At 42.7% G+C, this 20,109-nt stretch overlaps 2 protein-coding genes across 4 annotated transcripts in view; both read right to left on the reverse strand.

The window, feature by feature from the left end:
* The window catches only part of LOC146592223 (coagulation factor XI-like), a 43,121-nt gene that overhangs the window by 17,572 nt on the left and 5,440 nt on the right, over nt 1-20,109 (reverse strand). The window lies entirely within an intron of this gene.
* Nucleotides 274-18,726, reverse strand: CYP4V2 (cytochrome P450 family 4 subfamily V member 2). Of its 3 annotated transcripts, none has more exons than XM_085311330.1 (11): nt 18,486-18,726; nt 14,612-14,724; nt 13,985-14,070; nt 12,325-12,515; nt 11,797-11,866; nt 10,575-10,701; nt 9,993-10,184; nt 8,305-8,407; nt 7,665-7,799; nt 7,285-7,464; nt 274-5,884 (listed from the first exon to the last, which is right to left on the reverse strand). In XM_085311330.1, the coding sequence occupies exons 1-11, from the start codon at nt 18,568-18,570 to the stop codon at nt 5,712-5,714; spliced, it is 1,455 nt and encodes a 484-aa protein (XP_085167456.1). In that variant the 5' UTR covers nt 18,571-18,726; the 3' UTR covers nt 274-5,711. The 3 variants fall into 3 exon arrangements, with proteins under 3 accessions (XP_085167456.1, XP_085167455.1, XP_085167457.1); XM_085311329.1 differs by lacking the exon at nt 18,486-18,726 and adding an exon at nt 16,857-17,135; XM_085311331.1 differs by lacking the exon at nt 18,486-18,726 and adding an exon at nt 14,894-14,953.

The following is a 20,109-nucleotide window of genomic DNA, read 5'->3' on the forward strand; positions in this document are numbered from 1 at the left end:
AGAAGTTTGTGTAAAATTTAATTTCTAAAATCCACTAAGTATGTTTGAAATTTGTCCCGGGAAAAAGAATCTTTTGGTGATGGCTGTTTGTTTTGTGGGCAAACCAGTGGAAAAAATAAAAAAGACTTTCTTAAAACAGCAGTTGCCTGATTTATATACCACATCCCTCCCAAGAAACATGCATCATTTTAACCAGATTTGCACAGGCATCAGTTGGATTTGACGGTGAAACTAAAAACTGAAGTAGCAATGACATTCAAAAAGAATCACAGTGAGCACATTTGTCAACTAAATGAACAGAGCTGTATTTCCATTCAAGAGAAAATGATTTGTTACTAACTATACATTCCTGAATGAATTAAGCAAAAAACGTTTAYTACAGGACAAATTATTAAATACATWGAAACATTCTTAGCTGATATCAATTTACAGAGTTTCACTGAAATCCAAAGAGGAAATGTGACTGATAGCAGGAGGRGAGCTAGAAATTAAAATTGTACATAGTTCCAAAAATGACATCAAAAACTCTTTAGCCTTGTAAAGGCTCCATGTAAGACTACAGTTTTCTGATTTTCTTTATCATATTCACTTACCCACTAATAATATTCTAGAAACTAAGTCAGGATATTGCAGTTCACAGTTAGTAATTCAAGGATAAAGGAAGATCTCATCAAAACATTGTGATAAAAATTAAATTTTTTGATGATACAACTATAAAATTGAGATGAATAATCTGAAATAAAAATAAAAAATCTGAAATAAAAAACCTGAAATAAAAATATTACTTCTGTTTTGGTTCTCCTGTTTCATTTTGACCTTGTCCTATATATGTATGTATATGTGTGTGTATGTATTTACATGTGTGTATACATATTCTTCAAGTCAAAGTTCTTTAAGACGAAATCACCCTAGCAATGTAGCTGCCTACTTGCTTCGTGCTGCTTTCTCATTTGTGTGATTTAAGTAAAATTTGTTGGTAATTGAGGTAGGAAATTCACAGCAGCTAGTATCAGCAATTATGAAATTGTTTCACCTCAGGAAATGAATGACTGAGCAATACTATAGCCTGATTAAGGTCTAATTCTGCCTGCCAAAACAAAGTCTCATTTTTTTATTGCAGTCATATTCAAAAGACAATTTCAACATGAAAGAGGAAAATGAGATACCTCAAAAAGTGCAAGTATCTACTTCTCTGTAATGAGACACCCATCAGTTTTTAGATAGAAGAAAATGAATATCATCTCAAAAGGAATGATGGAAGGTAACAGTGAAACAGTAAGAATATAAGATATTCACATTTCAGCACCATATTTTGGACATCCTACCATCTCAGTGAGGATACTATAATTGTATCATAAATATGGCTTTGAATACTGCAGGTGAAAAAAGCACCAAGTATTCTAACATATTCTCTGTATATACTCTATATAGTTATCATGCATSTGACAAAAGACAGAGCAGAAAACCAAATGCTGCTAAAACAAGTACTAAAAATAAAATATTAAGCTTTCCTTCTTATGATGTAAAATMTTGAGCCTTTCTCATCTGAGTCCAGATACCATTATTTTGATGAAGAATCAGTTCTCTCACAYGTCCAAAGTTGTCTTCTGTTTGACTCGATTTCAATCAAAACTGCTGCAATTCTTGCATTTTTTCATATTCCACTAAAATAAAAGCACTRATAGTATATACTCACATCTCCTGCAATTACATGCCCACAATACTCTTCCTAGCAATACAGCCCAGAAATGGTTGTAGACCAGTTATCAGATAAGAAATCAATGCAGACCAAATTCAGGATCACAGAACACACTGAAAATCCAGTAGTGACTCTTACATCATGTATTTGCAAAAGCACTYTTCTGACAACTTCTTATAAATAGAGTATCTAATAACTGCCTAAGTCCTGGCTTCTTGCAACTAAAACAACTGATGCTGGCCATTGTTGGTCATTAGATAAGATAGAACATTTCAGTCTACTCAAGTGTCCCATTGACTTGATGAGGCCCTTTAAGTCTTGTCCAGGCATGGATCAGAAAAGACCATTTATCTAGGAAAAGATGGGAGTCATACTTAGCAGAGAACTCTTGCCTTCMGAAGAATTAAATTTTTGTTTAAAAAGAAAAGTGAGTTAGTTTAGTTTCTAATTCATACTATCTGAGAAGACAACCTTCAAAATATGATCTGACTATGAAGTGAGGTAGTACTATATTCAAAGGTTTGCCAAAGGATGGCACCAACACTGCTTTCAGGAAGGGAAGTGGGTAAGGATTCTCCAAAAGTTCAGTCTTTTACGCGCTGAAAGAAGAGGAACAGTAAGATACCATGTTCATCATGTCAAGAGGATCCGTATGCAGCAAGGTACTAACATCTCCCCAAGGGAGTTCATCTTTTGGTACACGAAGATAAAATTCAGGAAGACTAGTTAGCCATYAATAGTCCATCTCCTACACGTGTCCCAAAAATGTGACTGTCAGGGGCCCAAAAAACAGTTTGTGTCAAGATGCCTGGAAACCTCTAGAGCCTCCGAGTCAGCCCTGAAASCACTTTCAAGCAACACTGCCTAGGAAGTCATGTAGAGAGTCTACTAACAGTTTTCTTCATAACAACCATAGTGCTCCTGAACAACTTGCATACTCACTTGGTTCACTCCAGTAGAAAGGTTTGCCCTATTTGCTACTATAAGAAAGGGYGCTCTGTATGAGAGGAGGTTATTCACTTCTTATGGTAAGGCAGAGTTGTATTTCCGAAATGGAGCCAYCACTGCTCATCATTAGCATCATTTGGGCTACTCTATATGAACCAATACTCAGTATGAACATTTGGGTTTACAATTTACTCRTTGTCTTCACTTCCAAGCTTCAGAAGATAGCTAACCATCCAAAAATGACCATGAACATTACTTTGTATACATGCTTTTCAATACACAGTATTTTATTATCTCATTATTTTATCAGGAAACTTGGCAAGACTGCATTGCATCTCTAAATTATTTGTTATTCCCATTAGAAGTTATAAAGAAGTTACAGTTTTCACTTGAGATCTCCATACATTAGAAGTATGCAATAAAAATAATGAACAGGCAAAACTACTGTTTGTTGCAGACAGGTATCACAAAAATTATTTCCTTATAGAAATGAATGCAACAGTTTTGTTAATTTAAAAAACTGTACACAACAGATATCACAGAAGAAAAGGAACTAATATTAGATTTGTCTTGAAAATCCTCAATTTAAGGACAGGGCTCAACAAGACACATAAGGTACTCTTCCTGTTTTTGGATACATACTTGATGTCCTGAGAAAATGCATCCTAAACACAAACCTTGTACACCTGTAAAGCTCACAACACCAAGCACCCAGAAGTTTGAACTAATTCTTTACCAAAAAGCTCTTGGAAAAACACAAGATGATTCATTTGTTTTACGTGCRTTACAAGAAGATAGTCTCTGAAAATCACCTTTTTATAAAGATAATGATTCTTATAATCAGCTCTGTAAAATTAACTTCTCGTCAACACCAAACAACAAAAACAGCCTTTGAAAATGAAGTGAAAAGGTTATATTACCATTGTCCTGTCACTTTTGTTTTCTTTATGGCAATAGAAAAGTTGCAATTACAATAAACTATTTGTCCAGGTCTGTGATCTCATTTATGTAAACTAGGTAGTTAAATCTTTTTTTTCTTTTTTTTTTTTTGTTTTTCAAAATCTTCAGAAAAAGGTGAAATTCAAGTTATCAAAATATAAAGAATTCAGTAGGTTCAAGGAAAATTTTAATTTATTCAGAAAACATAGGAAATATTTTCTACTCTGATATTTTATGAAGTACAGTGGTGTCCTATGCATTAAACCACCCTGTGTTATTAAAAGCGCACAACAGACAAAAAAAACAACCTATAAAATAAACAAAAGCAGGACAGACAGATTACATCTTTCTTACTTTGTAACACATTAACAATYAGATGTGGGCCAGTCCAGTGTTAGCTATTAGCCCTGGCTTCCAGCTTCTCATCCAGTTTCTCTCCGTAGCTCAGCCCCAGCCGCAAAGAGACCTAAAGGTGATGGTACACACTGCAGCTTGCCTAGCCAGCCACAGCTCTGCCACCAAAGCCCCCGACCTGGCCTGGCTCCTGCAGCAAAGCCCCACACAGTGAAAGAGACCTCACAGCTGGACTACAGGATAAGCTTCCCTTACCTTCTCCCTCCCAGTCAAAGGCCAGAGCATTTCCCAGCRGGGGACAGCAGGGGCTAATACCCAGGATCAGCTTCATCACCCACCACCACCAGTGATCCACCAGGGAGTGTAGGAAGCATGCTGCCACAACCATCAAGAGCTGGCTCCTTGCAGGACCTCCATCACCTCCTAGGCTGTGCTGTGCCTTGTCCCCTGCGCCGTAGCAGGCACCATCTAGTGGCTGGGGACAGCCTGACATCCAGAGGACAGCAAGGATGCAGGCTCTTGACAGATTGTTTCACTAAGGAGGATCAGAGCAGCAGCTGCATCAGTAATAAAAGATAAACAAGCTTATCTGTGCCTGCCCTCCTTTGAGCAGTGCCAGGGCACAACGCTGGGGTAACCCGCACCTCCCCAAAGAAGCATGAGCAGAGAGCAGAAGCACAGATCAGCTGGAGGACCCCAGCTTGGTACCAATACTGCTAGAAGAACATTCAGGAAAAGATTTTCTTTAATAATTGTCTGCTTTTGTCTGTTGTGTGGTTCCCTTATCCTCCTTTAACATACAAAGCTTCACAGAGCAGAATGTGCGGGGAGGGAAGAAATTACTAAAGTTGTGTGAATGTCTGAGGGAGACATCCGGATATAACTGTGAATTCCAAGCTGAGATGGTGACACCTTTGTGCTATTGAATGAATGAACAAATTATGCATCTCCTTGACTTGGTGGTATGGTGTGAATAAATACAGCAGCCTCAGTAGAGGCATACTACTATTACATTCTRTTGGTAGGGTGGGGAGATCCCCAAAAACAGAAAATGCACCTGCTGGCTTGACAGTTATCCCTGTGAGTGCCTCARATGCATTCTGACTGACAAAACAGGGAGGGGAAAAAAACCTCACACATCTATGAGCATCCTACTGAGGCTGTTGCAGAAGTAGTGAACAAAACTKTTTAAAAAATACTTCAGCTATATCTCTCAATATACTTGCTGTTTTGTTTCCTGAAGTTCTAAGATTTTCTATCATCATYAACACCTTAGAGCTGCAGAGTCCTTTTTGCTTCTGTCTGAGAATCTAATCTAAAGTAGGAATAGTCAGAAATTTTCAGAGGCATTTARGTCCATCACTGCAATTCTTCTTTAACATCAACAAACAAGAACCTCTCTATGTTGTTTGCAGGATCTTAAAATGTCAGAGCACATTCATTCATTGTTTCGAGCTTTGACTAACACAGTAAAATATGGTCAGTTCCTCACCTCATCATTTACTTTCCTTTGCATTATTGCAATTCATTTAAGTAGACAAGGCATAGAATTTGATGGTTAAAGATTGCGCTTTAAAGATGAACATAAAATTCATTAGAAGACTACAGGACTTCAGGACTATCATATCATCATCTTTGATGAAATAAGCAGTACAACTTTAGTTCCAAAAAATCCAAGCCTCACTAACTGGACTGCCTTCAAAACATCCAATTTAAAAACATTCTCCAACCTAAACAGTTTTTGGAATGTAACATCTTGAATTTCCTTTCRTTATGATACAGAGTTTGGTCTTCTCTTCAGTTGGACCCAGATGCCGTTTTTTGGACGAAGAATCAGCTCTCCTGTCAGACCAAGCTCCTCTTGCTTTTGACAGCAGTCCACCCAAAAGCGCCGCAGGATGAGGGCTAAAAGGGCTTTCTCTTCCATCTGTGCAAAGCGCTGACCTACAGATTACAGGGCAGCAAAAGAGGTGCTATTGTCACGTTCGCACCTTCAACAGCTTCTGCATTTACATGACCACAGCAATAACCCGAGAAACACAGCACAGCATGGATTGTATAGCTGCCTTGAGAGCAGAACTAGGTGCAGGACAAAACCGTGGTCATTCGAATACTAGTGAAACTAGCATTTTTCCCTGTATGACACCTCTGGCCTTCCTGGGGCAACATACAGCCCATCTTCCTTCCCCTGTTCCACACTGCTCRAACAGCAAAGAACAGTCAATTCTACAAATTCCAMATAAMCCTAATATAACACAATATAACAGCYTTGTCATATCTCTTGAATGGACTAGGCAGGGAGGGAAAGGTTGAGAGACCAGAGGARGATGGGAAAGGAGAAGATGCAGCACAYAGATTGCAGAAAGAGACAAATCTCACTACTTCACATATGAAAAGGAGAGAGGAGATGCATGTGCAACAGAAAGTCAGACAACCATTCTCTCACTGAGTATTAAATATTACACATACTAAAGATTTGCTAGGACAGAGGTCAAAGTTCAACTTAGATTTCAGAGAAAGGTGGATGAAGGGGGAAAAACAGAGGAGTAAATCAAACTAAAACTGTAACAGTCCAGGAAGTTCATTTAAGCTTAAGTTATGGGAACAGGGCAAAAAAACCCAGTGTTCTATACCTTCTCTGGGTTCCTCTCTATAAAAGATGCACAGATGGATGTCTGTRCACGTGTGCAGTGATGGATATTGCAAATTTGTTTTTGAACCACCTTCCATACTCTCCTATACATTCTCCTGTACACATATGAACCAGTTAGACACATTACCCAAGTTAGATTCCACTTTGTAACACACAGTAAGACCTACTTTACTGTTCATCTGTGAAGGGCATCTACTTCTGAGACAAACCTCAGAAATACAAACTTAAAAACATAAAAACATGAATTTGACATTCTTGTAAAAAGTATGACAATCCCTGAACATTAACCTTCTATGTTTAAGATCAGTGGAGGGGAAATTCACATCCTTTCRTACATTCTGCACTGTAAACAATGATGCCTATATTTTAAGCACTGACAGAAATGTTGAGTGTCTCAGACAGTCCTGAAGAGCTAACAAGTTCTGGGAAGAGTGGAAACACAAGAGAAATTGAGGTGTCAGAAAAAGGGGAAAAAGAATACATCAGATGCAGGCTGCACGTTTGGGACACCCAGATCAAAGAGAAAAACAAAACATGCCTGCAGCTCAAGCACAAAGCTGACACATGAGACAGCACACAATTTTTCAGAGGACCATCCAGCAAGTCACCACACTCATCTCTGATGCACCTACCGCCACCACACCAAGAGCAGCACTACTGCATTACCTAGGCTTTCTCTTCAACTACCTACCAATGCAGTTCCGGGCACCAGCCGAGAAGGGCACATAAGCATACGGGTGCCTTCCCCTGCAGTTCTCGGGGAAGAACCGCTCAGGCCTGAATTCCTCCGCGTCAGGGAAGATCTCCGGGTCTCTGTGCAGCGCGTAAGTTGCCACAAGAACGTTTGTGCCTTTTGGTATCCGATAGCCTTCTGAGGGACACAAAGGGAGAAGAGACTCAACACAACAGCAACGTAAGCGACTGACTGCAGTGAACACCTGAACAGCACACAAACTTCATGGGAACTTTTCCTTGGGAAACACCTCTGATGAGAAGGTGCCGGCAGGATTCCAAGCGACAAGCGCAGGCAGAGCTTGTCAGGATACACACAGCAGTCGGGACACTACTCACTAATATAGCAATCCTCCCGCAAGCTACGGGCAAACAGCGGAACCGAAGGGAAGAGACGAAGCGCTTCTTTGACAACGCACTCAAGGTACCAAAGCTTCTTCAAATCCTCCATCGTCACAGGACGCTCACTTTTACCTGTCCAGAAAACAGACACACACGGGGCAKTAACTCCAACACATCCCTTTCTCAGCAATGCAAACACAMCCCGGAAAAGCCTCCCAACTTACTCAAGCAGCAGCGAGACCACACAAAACTCTGGCACTGGAAGCTCAGAATCCTTTTTCTCAGCAAGGACCCTCACCGTGCTGCTAAACTCCTCCTGGGACATCTCAYGCCAGACCCCTTCCACGCCCTCTTGTCAACCACCACAGCCCATACAGCAGAAGCTGCTACACCAACACACAGCAGAACCACAGGCCCTCACCCAAGCACCCAACGCCGCACCCACCCTTCTCAATGCTCACTCRCAGACATCATCCCAACCACCTCCACCTACTGACAGCTCCACAGCAGCTGCATGGCATGTTCCAACCTCCCCTTCCTTGTCTAGCMGAGTCCTTACAAAGGACGAGGTATCATCWCCCCACCCACAAAGACCCAACACCTCCTCTGCCCCAGGAGAGAAAGAATGGAAATGTACCAAACACCTCGTCCAGTTCTYGGTGAACCTTCTTCTGGACTTCAGGATTATGCCCCAGTAGGTACAGCACCCAGTTCATAGCCATAGCCGTTGTATCGTGACCCTAGAGGTCCAGATTCACAAAGGTGTGCACTTCAACACTACTCCTGTGCACAGGTAGCCTATGAAAATACTCTGGTGTGCAGCTATGATGGAAAGCCAGACTCACCAGTCCAACAACCAAGAGAAAAAGAAAAGTCAAGACTATCCATCACATTGATTAGCAGGTTATAACATGACCAATGATTCAGTGCCTGAGAAATGACCAAAGAGAGGCAAAGAGCTTATGTCAAACCAGCAAACATACTCCTTCCTTCTCCTTTGCCTCCTGAAAGCTTTCCATTTCAGCTGGGGAAACTAGCCTGGCCTCTCCTTTCTGTTCCGTCTCAGATGACGACCCTCGCTGCTTGCTCTTCTCTCCTCTTCAAAAGTCCTGTGACTGATACCTGCCCCTCTACACAAGTCAGAAATTCTATCCCTTGCTCTCTCTCCTCCCAGCTCCTGCAAAAAGCCAGCTGGAGCTCTCCAGTGAGGTACAGCAGAGCATTCTGCCAGCACACCTACACAGCAATATGGACCTGCATTCATGTCCTTGGTTACTGTCTCRTCCACAGTACAAGACTTGGGGTGCCAGCCACTGCCAATGATAAAAGGGACATAAGAGACAAGCTGCAGTCTTCACAGTACTATCAAAAAAGGTCAAATGAGGGACAGTACAGTGGGCACAGGAGGGAAGGATTTTTTTTTTCCTGTGAAAAAAGGGGTCATCTACTGCAGCTCTCAGCATTGCACAAACACTTGGAAGGTAAGGGAAACAAAGAAGAAAGGAGACAAGAAAAAAAAAAGAAATTGGAAAAGGGAGAAGCTGACTAGCACAGCATTTCGATACTAAATGGCTGCACTTGTAATGAAGTTCAGAGTGCTGGGCCTCTCCCAAATCTCACTGCAGAAGTGAGAAATTAATTTAGAAAGAGAGTTTTTCTAGATTACAAAATCAGTAATTGCTTCTGAATTAAGCTCCTCCGAGGTAAAATTCAGGTCCACTTAAAGGAGGTCAACTCTCCACCTAAAGCTGGAGAACCAACATCATTGTTCAGCGCCTTCATCAAACAGGTGACAAGGCAAAAGAAGATGATAGCAAGCAATACAGAATCATGACAGACCAGGAGAGCAACRGAAAACTGTCAGCCAATGTGACAAGGTACAAAATGTGAAGACAACCAATAAAATGCAAGGGAAAAAGCAGAAACCATTAAGAGCTCCCATTGCCACAAAGGAGCTTTACAGCAGGAGCTGCAAGTTCACAGCCCACATTAGACATTAAGCTCTTATTGCTCACCCACTTGCATGAGTAGAGCCTGCTCACATAGGCAGYGACTGTTGGATGTGTTGCCCAGCATTTCACTAGGGGACACAGTTCTGGATCTAAAGCTTCTGTCTTTTTGAAACAACGCTGTGTCACTAAAGGGTAATTCCTTGCTTTGAAGAATCTGTGCATCACAGTAATTTCACACAGTCATGTCCTCTTACACTTCCAAAGCTAAAATAATTTGATACTAAATCCAACCTCCAGATAGTAGTCACTGTCTGTAAATGGTGAGTCTCAGGTTCAGAAAACAAAAGAACCCCACAACAGCTCCTCTGGGTACCTCAAACATGAAAGTATCCACTTCCTCACGAATGTCCATGTAGCTCAGTTTGTTCCCTTCACCATCTGTTGCACTCAGGAGCATATCCAGGAAAGCTTTTCTCTTTTGGGAGCCTCTTCCTTCACAGTTGCCATCAGCATCACATTTCCCTTGCTTGGGGTTTTCAAGTTCTGCAGCTTTTTCTGCAATTACCTGAGATTCAAAACATCATGTACTCCATGTCTCCTATGGCTATCATACACACAGCTAGTCTACATCACACAAATTTCAATTATTTTTTTTAAAAAAAWGGTGAATCAGAGAAATGGTTGAGTATCATCTTTCCAAGGTGAAGACCCAGAAACAGATGGAGAGCTTCTAACATCTCCAGCATTCTCAGAACTGAGCCCTTCAATTAACTAATTAGTATYGCTATTATTGGCAAACAGATGGGTAAGGAGCTGTCTTCCTGACAACTCAATATAAGACACAAATGCATTTATGTGAATGGGGATGAACCTCATCACCTACTTGGAAAATGTTTACTAATGTAGAACTCTCCTCTATCAGCTAGGCCCCACCCTAAAAAGAAAGATGCTATACTGTATCTGTAAAACCGTGAAGGATCTTGAGACTCCTCTCATGCTCTCTTCCTTCTCTGAACAGCATATATACACAGTCAGGCCAAAGCCAAGGGCTCATCTGTCGCCGTTGGATTAGATCGCTCATCCTAGGGGGCACAACAATTACAGTAAATAACATTTCTTGACAAAATGTAAATCCACTACACATTTTCGAGAAACAAAACCAGCTGTACTTGCCCCTATGTATCAGAACTAACYAAAACCTACCAAAACAAGACTTCTTGTTTTTTGACCATCTCAAAATTTCTGTACATGTCCCAGCATTTCAGCATCACCATGAATTACATCTTTAACCAGTGATCTCTGAGGAGATCATACAACTCAACACTCATTTAGCRAGAATCCTCTTGAAACAGACATTTTCAGTTACCCAGCTCCTCTCCACATCCACAGCATGGATCATATCCAGCAAAGATTAACAACCTGTGCCAACTCTCCAAAATACCTGCCCTGTGACCTCAAACAGCCCTCTGGAAGTCCCATATTCCTACTTGACTGTCCATATGCCATGTATGGCATGCAGTGAGAGGTACACTTGAAATAAACAGTCAAGCAGGATATATGCGTTCAAGTACACTGGAGAATGCTCTGAAGGGCTCTTTGTCATTGTTATTCAGCTCCCTCCCATGCTTTTGGCTGCAAGAAGGGACTTGAAGGAGCAATAACTACCTGCAGACCCATTTCAGGCCCACTTGAAACATCAGTTGGGTACTGGGAAAACCCTGCTCTTTTTATATAACACAGCTGTCCCAACAAGCCTCATAAGAAGAAAGGAGTCAGACCCCCCAAGGGGCTACCTATCATCTGGGTTGGAACACCACTGTGGTACCAATACAGACCATGGTTTCTCCTAACCCACTGAAGAGTCACATACAGTTTGAACAGGGTAAATACCACTGCAGAGGAGCAGTGACTCAGCTTTAACACGCTSCCTAAATCAGCACCCTCCCAACTCTGGCAAATCATGCTCACATGCAACACTACAGTGCTTTACCTCCAACGCCACGGGAGGCRTGGAGCAGTTTTTCTGTCACTGTAGCAGTTTTTCCTGCCGTTTTGGCTTTCTGCCTCCTCCTATGCCCTGCAACACCACTGCTTCCTCACACAGTAAATGTACTCCTGACAGCAGCAGCATCAACTCCARCCCAACTACAAAGCAACCCAGGAAGGTTTCATCCTACCTGTAAACAGCACGAACATACTCAGAATCCTTATTCTCCTGAGCGCCCACATTCCTGCCCATCGCAGTTTCTACAAAGAGGAAATGACCGAGGGTTCACGAGTAGAAAGTGAAATGGTGAGTCACCACACACAGTAAGCTCCTATTGCTCACAGCCTCTGATCAGCACCTCAACACCCCTTCCATGGGTAAATGCATTCACCCCTTTCCAGGCAATAGACTTGCTTTATATTTCCACACCCAGGAGTCCTGCTCCTCAACACAGCCTCAGTTTAGACACCTACCTTCGCCCTGCCCCACAAACTTCGCTCACCACTCACCTGCTCTCAAGCATCTTAAGGGAAAGCATAGACTGGGTGGTGAGGTGAGGTGGAGCGAGGCAGCAGGGCATGGAAATAGATTCACACACAGTAAGCAAGGACATTCCTCTTCAGCTGTCTCCTCACAGGAGCATGGCACACAGCAGCACCTGCACTCACGAGCTTCTGCAGCATTCCCAGTCCCTCCACAATAATCAAAGAGGACTTACCACAGATTATATCAAGGGCACACAGAGTGACATCAGGACAGACATTRAATGGCTCCTTATCAACATGCTTCTCAAGTTTATTCACCAAAATATTCCCTTGTTCATTCATAACATCCAGAAAGTCAGTTAAGATTGCAAAGTGGAACGTGGGAGTTATCATCTTCCGCCGTGTCCGCCACTTGTCTCCAGTGCTGCAAAATCAGAGGGCAGAAGGAAGTGTTAAAACTTCAGCTCAGAGACAAGACTCCTATCATTGGACAACCACATATGCAAAACTGCAGCCTGCTATGCCTTCACACACAGATACGCTTTTGCTCACTCTTCAAGCTGTCCAGAGCACTCTCCAGAAGGAGTCACTAGGATGGGCTTCTGGCTCCAGCTAAGCACAAGCAGCCATTCCTGTAGCTGCTGTCACCCAAAGGGCATGCCAGCAAACCCTCAGGCAATACAGCCTTGGGGTCACTCAGTGCACAGAGTCAGAAGGAGCGAGCAGAAGGTGTCTGTCTGTATGACAAAACAAGCATACAGCATCAAAGCACTAACTCATCTTATCTTCCCTATGCTTCCCTAGTCTACAGACTACACAGGGCACTTCTTCAGAGTATCTCATCAGCTCACAGTCTCTCACTACTGCCCTGATCAGCGAAGCTGGCACATTTGCCGCTCAATAAGTTCTTGCAAGAATAAGAAAGCCACACCACCTCTAGAAGCCTACGTGGAGACAAAACTACCATTCAGGAACAGTAACAGGCAGTATATGCCATTCCAGCCACCAGGGACCTCAGCTCTCTGTCCTTTACTGTTCCTTACCACCCCTCATGCTTAAGGGAAGCAATGGAAACACAGGAGGATAAAAGGCATTCCACAGCCTTCCATATATGCTTGCACCTCCCACACCAGGTGACCACAGCCAGCTCTTACAACACTATCAGCCCATTATTACGGATGAAGAGAACTTTCCACTACCCACCAGACAGCAGAGGACACCGATCCCCCATCCCATTCCCAACTTGCACTCTTTCCCTGGCTTCACTTCTTATGAGCATCTCCACCAGAAAAAAAAAAAAAAAAAAAAAAAAAAAAAATCGAGGACAGGAGGCAGATCCTCTCCTATCCTGTCCCAAAGCATCTCCAATCTCAGGACCTTCACACAGATTTGGGCTCCTCTTGCAAAGGTAAGTAATATACACAGTCACAGGTCTGCCAGACTGCACAGTCAAATCTGACAACAGTCAAAAGAGCCATAGTGCAACAAAAAGGACYAAACGATACCACATGCCAGAGGATATCACTTTTCAAAACTTAAATTCACTCCACTTCCAAGATTCTAGAAAGAAAAAGCTAACAATAGTCTTTCTTCCTCTTGAAGGTCTTGGAAATCTAGGAAGGACAGTGAACATGCAGAAAAATAAACACTCTTGTCTGCAACCTCAAGAGGTGAAAAGCTGCTGAGAAATAAATAATACCAAAATCTTGTTATTAAATACAAGATACTACATATCTACCAAGACCACCACAAGGAATAAGACTACTACAGCTATCATCTCCATGTCTCTATCCAAGGATACCAACCACTCAACAGTGCTGCCACCAAACACACTTCCTGTCCAATACTCCGCAAGTTTTAAAAAGACAGCTCTGCACCTGCATTTTACTATACCTTGTCAGAAGTCCAGTGCCCAGCCATGGCTGTAGAAATTTGTACAGGTAGGATTTTTCTATGTGCTTTGAACTGCTCAGAATAACCTGTCAGAAATGGAAGTGAGGGGAAAAAGCATCCCTTGTTAGATGGAGAGAGATTACTTCAGCTGATGTTACTTCATGCATCCTCAATCTCTCCACTGAAATGCCCCAGACCTCAGGGTGGGAGTGGGTGGGGAATAAAGACAGGCCAGTTGAGTTCTTATGCAAAGGCAGCCAGACACAGTAGCACTGCAGCCAACATTTTGCAAAGTTTTACCTCTATTTCAGTGGTCCAGTCTGCCCTGCCATCTACTAGTCAAGTTCTGGGGAGCAAAACCGTTCGAATGGAGGGGGGGGCGGAGCTGAAGACACTTCTTTCTACTAAACATATTGATTTGCTGCTCTCATTTGCTCAGCTCTTTCTCTTTCACACTTGCAGGCTTTCTTTAGCAGTAGGTCAGAGGATAACTGCCAGTGTCATTTCAACATCACTGCAAGCTCTTATTCTCAAAATGTTTACAGAAAGAATGGCATCTCTAACAGGTTGGGCACTGCTTTTAGATGACAGTGCAATAGGTAGGATGAAGGAGACAAGCACACTCACCTCCACACTGTCAGGGTCATACAAAACCATGAGAGGCAAGGGTCCTAACCAAATTTTGAAAAATGGTAAATTCCKGAATTCTTGAAAATAATGTTGCAGTTGTTTAAAAAAACCTGAAATGTAAAAACAAATTAAAACAGAAAAGCACTTCCTGAATACATAAAAATTCTGTCATGATCTACTTTTTCTAATATGCCCTGAAATGATGGACTTCATATTGGTTGAGTACAGCAGTCCAGCCAGTTCTCCACCCACTTTATCATCCATTTATCCAGTCCATACCTTGCCAGTCTGGCTATAAAGAAACCACAGGAGATGGTGTCTGACCTTGCTGAATCAAAATATACAGCATCCACTGCTCTCCCCTTGTTCACAGATTCCATTATCTCACCAGAGAAGGCAATCAGGTTCATTCTGCAATTCTAGAGGTGGTGTCTGCTATCTGCTATCAGGATATTCAGGGATTAAATCCTGCCCTTGCCCTTTGAGAAACCAGATTAAAGGATAAATGACTTCTTCCAAGGCCTCTGTAGAGTTGGCAATTCAAAGGTCCCTAAATCCAGGGAAAAAAAAAATACAGTGCTTGCTTCCTAACAGATATCTAGACCAGGACATATATTATGTAGTCTTAGGCACAAGTTCTAATGACACTTTGTCCAAAAGGCGTGATAGTATCAAATTATTTTGCTACTTTCTGAATTTTTTCTAACATGACTCTAATGCAAGTTCACAAGTTTCCAGAAGCACAAGTGTTTGTATATGGATATCAATAAATAAAATCATCATCAGATGGACAATAAGTCATTTTTCTTTTTACTATATAACTTTTTCTCCTTCAAATTTCATTTTKCTTAACTTTTACATTTTGGATGAAAAAAATCTAAAATACAATCTTCATTCATATTTACAGAAATAAACAGGAACAAAGAAGGAAAGTCCCRGGCTTAACTAAAGCTTGCAAGCTATGTGACTCCTGCTAACCAAGCAGATTAGAGACCTGACAGAATGTAAAAGTCTCCATCAAATAGCTTTCTAGAGACACAAAGAATGTTTTTGCCTTACAGTCAGCCTCATAACCACATTCTGATTGTGATCCTGCTAACTGCTTCCCAAAGTCAACTTCAGGGGAAGCTGCTTGCCCTTGCTTCCATCAAATAGAGGTTTTTTGCAGCTGTATTTTGGAATGAGCAGGATTGGATCCAGAGGAAATAATGTTGCTGCAAGACACAGCTGCGTGCCCGCATGAACAGGCAGAGGAATCATGTCTCAGCCTGTGTCAGCGCCGGACAGTGTGTGCACCCATACTTGTATTTTTCTAGCCTTCACTACATTCCCATGACCTAGTAATTCTCTCTTCTGGCTTTGTCTGGAAGTTAAAGAGCAAGTCCTTCATACCTGAAGGCTTAGCACAAACAGGAACGTGTGTGTGCGCGCAGAGAGCACGGACTGCATCACACACGCTTGACGGACTCTGTGCTGTTGGTGGAATAGCAGAGTAACTTTCACACTATCCTAGACTCCTCAAGAAAGAAATGTGCTCCTGTTTAAAGCAGAGTACCTAAGAGAAAAGGAATGTGTACCATGTTTACTCCCTTTTGAGCATCTGACAGAAAGAAAGTTGATCACCACCGTCACAGGAATATTTGCTTTTGAGGTAAGTATTGCAAATAGTAAGTTCTTTTGTATCTAATGCGTAAGACTAACACTCAGCAAATTCTACAGACTACCTAACAGTTCAGCATGCTAAGTCACATGCTCACTTGGGGAAAGACTATTGCTTAAAAAGGATTTTCTCCTCCTAAGTTAAAAGCTTCGCTTGGATCACAGATAGTGACTATGCTGGGAATACAGCGCTCTGTGTTGTGAAACAGTACTTCTCATGAGAGCAGCTAAAAAAAATAATAATACATTCTGCAACATTCATATTCCACATCATTAAGGATTAAAAATGAGTCTGAGTCCAGAATTAAAGACCTGGGAGCCACCTTCAGAATCACCTTCATCTAATCTTTGACTGACAAACCCATGCTTACACAGCTTCACTCCTCTCCTCTCCACTGCTCCACTTCTCATCTGGTTTCTCTCTGTTGCTCACAGCCCCAAAGTGACCTAAAGGCAGCAGCACGCCCTACAGCTTGCACAGCCACTGCTCAGCCCCGAAGACCTTTGCCAGGCGTAGCTCCTGCAGCAAAGCCCCACACAGYGCAAGGCCCCATAGCTGGGCTACAGGGTAAGCTGCTCTTACCTTCTCCCTCCCGCTCAAAGAGCAGAGCATTTCCCAGCAGGGGATAGCAGGGGCTGATACCCGGGATCGGCTTCATCACCCACCACCGCCACCAGTGATCCACCACGGAGCGCAGGAAGCAYGCTGCCACAACCGTCAAGAGCAGAGCCACGACCCCGGCCACCCAGGGGAGCGGCTGGGCTCCTCTCTGCAGGACCTCCATTACCACCTCCCAGCTGGCTGTTCCACGCCTTGYCCCCGACCAGGCCAGAAGTCCTCTGTCTCCTGCAGCCAGCGTCACTGCCGGCTGCCTTCCTGCTCTGAGCCTGCGTCCGGCCACAAAAGCCGGAGGCGGGGCTGGCACCCATGGCCCACAGGCTCTATGCCAGGAAAACAAATAAAGAAACTAGACAGCCAGCAGATAAGGTGGAACGAGAGCAGCTGAGAGGCTGCCTATAAGTACTTCTTGAGTGCACAGCAAACACAGTGTCAGGAAACAACACTGCTACTTTGCCCTCATCTGACTGAAGTCACAGGAGCCATCACAAGTAACGCGTAAGATCATATAAGGAAAAGCCACAAACCGCTATGAAGAGAGAGAAAAAAAAGATTTTTTTGTTGATTTGGGAAAGATGGGTTTGTTCAACGCAGATGCTCAAGGAACATCATTCCACAACACAGAACCGTTCCAGTGCTCTCCAACCMATGATACCTGAAGTTTCTGGCACATAAGACAAGGCACTCTTCTCTTGTGCTGAGCTGATGGCTGAAAGGGGTCACACACACCAGTGCCATACAGGCTTGAGAACAGAAATGCTTCTCTGCTCAAATAAGCATGGTTGATCTCACTACTGAATGCTCAGTCACAGGCTAAAGGGTGCCAGTAACACAGCCAGCAGCATCAGGCAGTGCTACAGGCACACTGGCCAGGTGAGACTACAGGCACAGGAAAGAGCTCTGGCTGTTCCTCTACAGCTCCTCTCCACAGGTAGGGCCTCCAGGTGGGTCAGGCCAGCAAGCATCTTACAAAGCACTGGGGAAAAGCAGCGTGGTAGCCATTCTCTCTTCCTGCCTCCTTTACAGAGCATGCAGAGTCTGCTCTCACTGCTGCCCAGCTGCTAAGCAGCTGTTCCTCAAAGACTCCAATGCTCAGAAACCTTGTGGCTAAACAGAAGTCTAGCAAGAAGAAAGCACTGCTCACATGCAATAGCTCGGTCCAAGGCAGGCTTCTCCATGGCAGAGGACTAAAGTTTTCAAGGGTAGCACTACCCAGGCCCTGACTGCTTTGCTGAAGATTTGCAAAACTTCATCCCCTATTCCTGAGGCCTGAGCATATCATGAAAGCTTTCTTATATCCATGCATTTCAGTACACCAGCAAACAGCATAAACCAAAGCAAGTAAGAGAAGAAATACAGGAGAGCGCTCACAGTATCAGAAACCAAGGAATGGCAGATGTCAGTGGCAGCAGAAAAAAGTAACTTTTGGAACTTTGCTCCTGTRATTTCCCAGTAAGCACCTCATCACAAATGCTGGCTCTTATAATTTCAACACAGTAAACAGCTGGAAATGAACTTTGATACTATTGCTGTTATTTGTATTAGCTCATAACAGAAATTAGCAGATAAATACTCTGTTCTTCAAGCACATACAAAGGCAAGCTGCACTGTGATCGCTCCCTTCTTGCATGCAATCAGATCTCAGGAAAGAAGCAAGTAGCAGGACTAAAAGGTTCATGTTCCATCCTTATAACACGGAAATCAACATGTCAGGTGATTATACTTCGTTCTATGTAAAAACCTTGCAGTTTACTGCCTTCTTATAGCTGATGGCTAAATGAAGTGGCAGACTGTGAGTCTGAGTCAAGATCTCCATTTCTTCTGTCTGCTGATATTTTTCCATTTTTCAACCTACAGGAAAAATGGAAAAAAAAGTGAAATAGCAAGGAGAGGGTGAAAGGCTATGGGTGGGAGAAGGAGAGCAGGCAACACATTAGGAAGGACATAGCAGAATCCTGCCAGCAGCTGGCAGTGGTGATGCTGCTATAAACAAAAGGCAGCAGATACACTGAAAGAAGATGTAGAAGAAATGCTCAAAGAAGAAATGAGAGGACCTTAGCGGTGCCACCCCTATGTCATCAAGACTTGCCCTCATTAAAAGTCTTCACTACCAGTTTTAAAGGAAGATGTTCTGCAAAGGAGGACACATCCATYAACAAAGTATTCTACCGAGTTGTCTGGTTTGTTGTGATTAGCATGTGAGGCTATGCCTTTTCCTGTCTGGAAAACAATTTGCTCAGCRTTGGCCCTTCACGGGCACTACCAGTTACTGAAGCTCTGTTTTAGTAAATGTGTATAGCAGTGCAAATCTGCTTTTACTCAGCCTCTCACATAAGCGAAACCTTATTTCTCTGTGTTCACAGAAGGCATGTGTCCTCTTAGGTAGCTATTACAAACCACAGCTATGCTAGCACAGGCTTCTGCTAGTCCCTAGATTGCAGGTCTGGATTCTTAGAAAGGAAATCAACAAAGTTATCACTACTGGAAGAAGAAAAAAGACCTAAAGAAAAGCATGGACAAAATGGATTCAATAAGACAGAAAGATGAAAGCGGTACACAACACATTCTGGAAAACTGTGGTATGTTCCTTTCATTAGTTCTTCACTCCAACTAAACAATATCAGACATTTTTTGCCACCCCTTGCAAAACCCACAACATTCACTGTAAGTTTAAAAAGTAACCAGTTGCTAACTTGGTAAGCACCACAATTCATTTACAGTTGCAAAAGATCTCCATCTTTCCCAACACACAATTATAACAGGGTTAAAGCATGGAGCTTATTTGTTGCTTACGTAAAACACAACCAGCACTGAAGAAAGCAAGAGCAAGAGWCAGTTTGTAGTCTCCAGTCATCTGCACAAAGAAAGGATCAGTGCAGCACATCTCCACCTAAAAAGATGCCGTCAGCTTTGGGAACAAACTGTCAAAACCAGAAAACAAACAGTTCTAAAAAAAAAAATCAAAGTTCTTAATATTCTTAAATTGATACCTGAAAAGGAGAAATATAAATGAGTGTCAAAGTCRTTTAACTTTTAGCCTAGGGGGCAGGCACTCCTGAACTACATGAAAGAGAAACCAACACCAATAAAAGAACATAGAAACAGCCCATTTTAGGAAGGACACGCACTCAAGGTACCAAAGCTTCTTCAAATCCTCCATCGTCACAGGACGCTCACTTTTACCTGTCCAGAAAACAGACACACACGGGGCAGTAAC

This window comes from Rhea americana, unplaced genomic scaffold (genome assembly GCF_003343005.1).
Source record: "Rhea americana isolate MKP2758 unplaced genomic scaffold, rheAme1 scaffold_34, whole genome shotgun sequence".
Lineage (NCBI taxonomy): Eukaryota > Metazoa > Chordata > Aves > Rheiformes > Rheidae > Rhea > Rhea americana.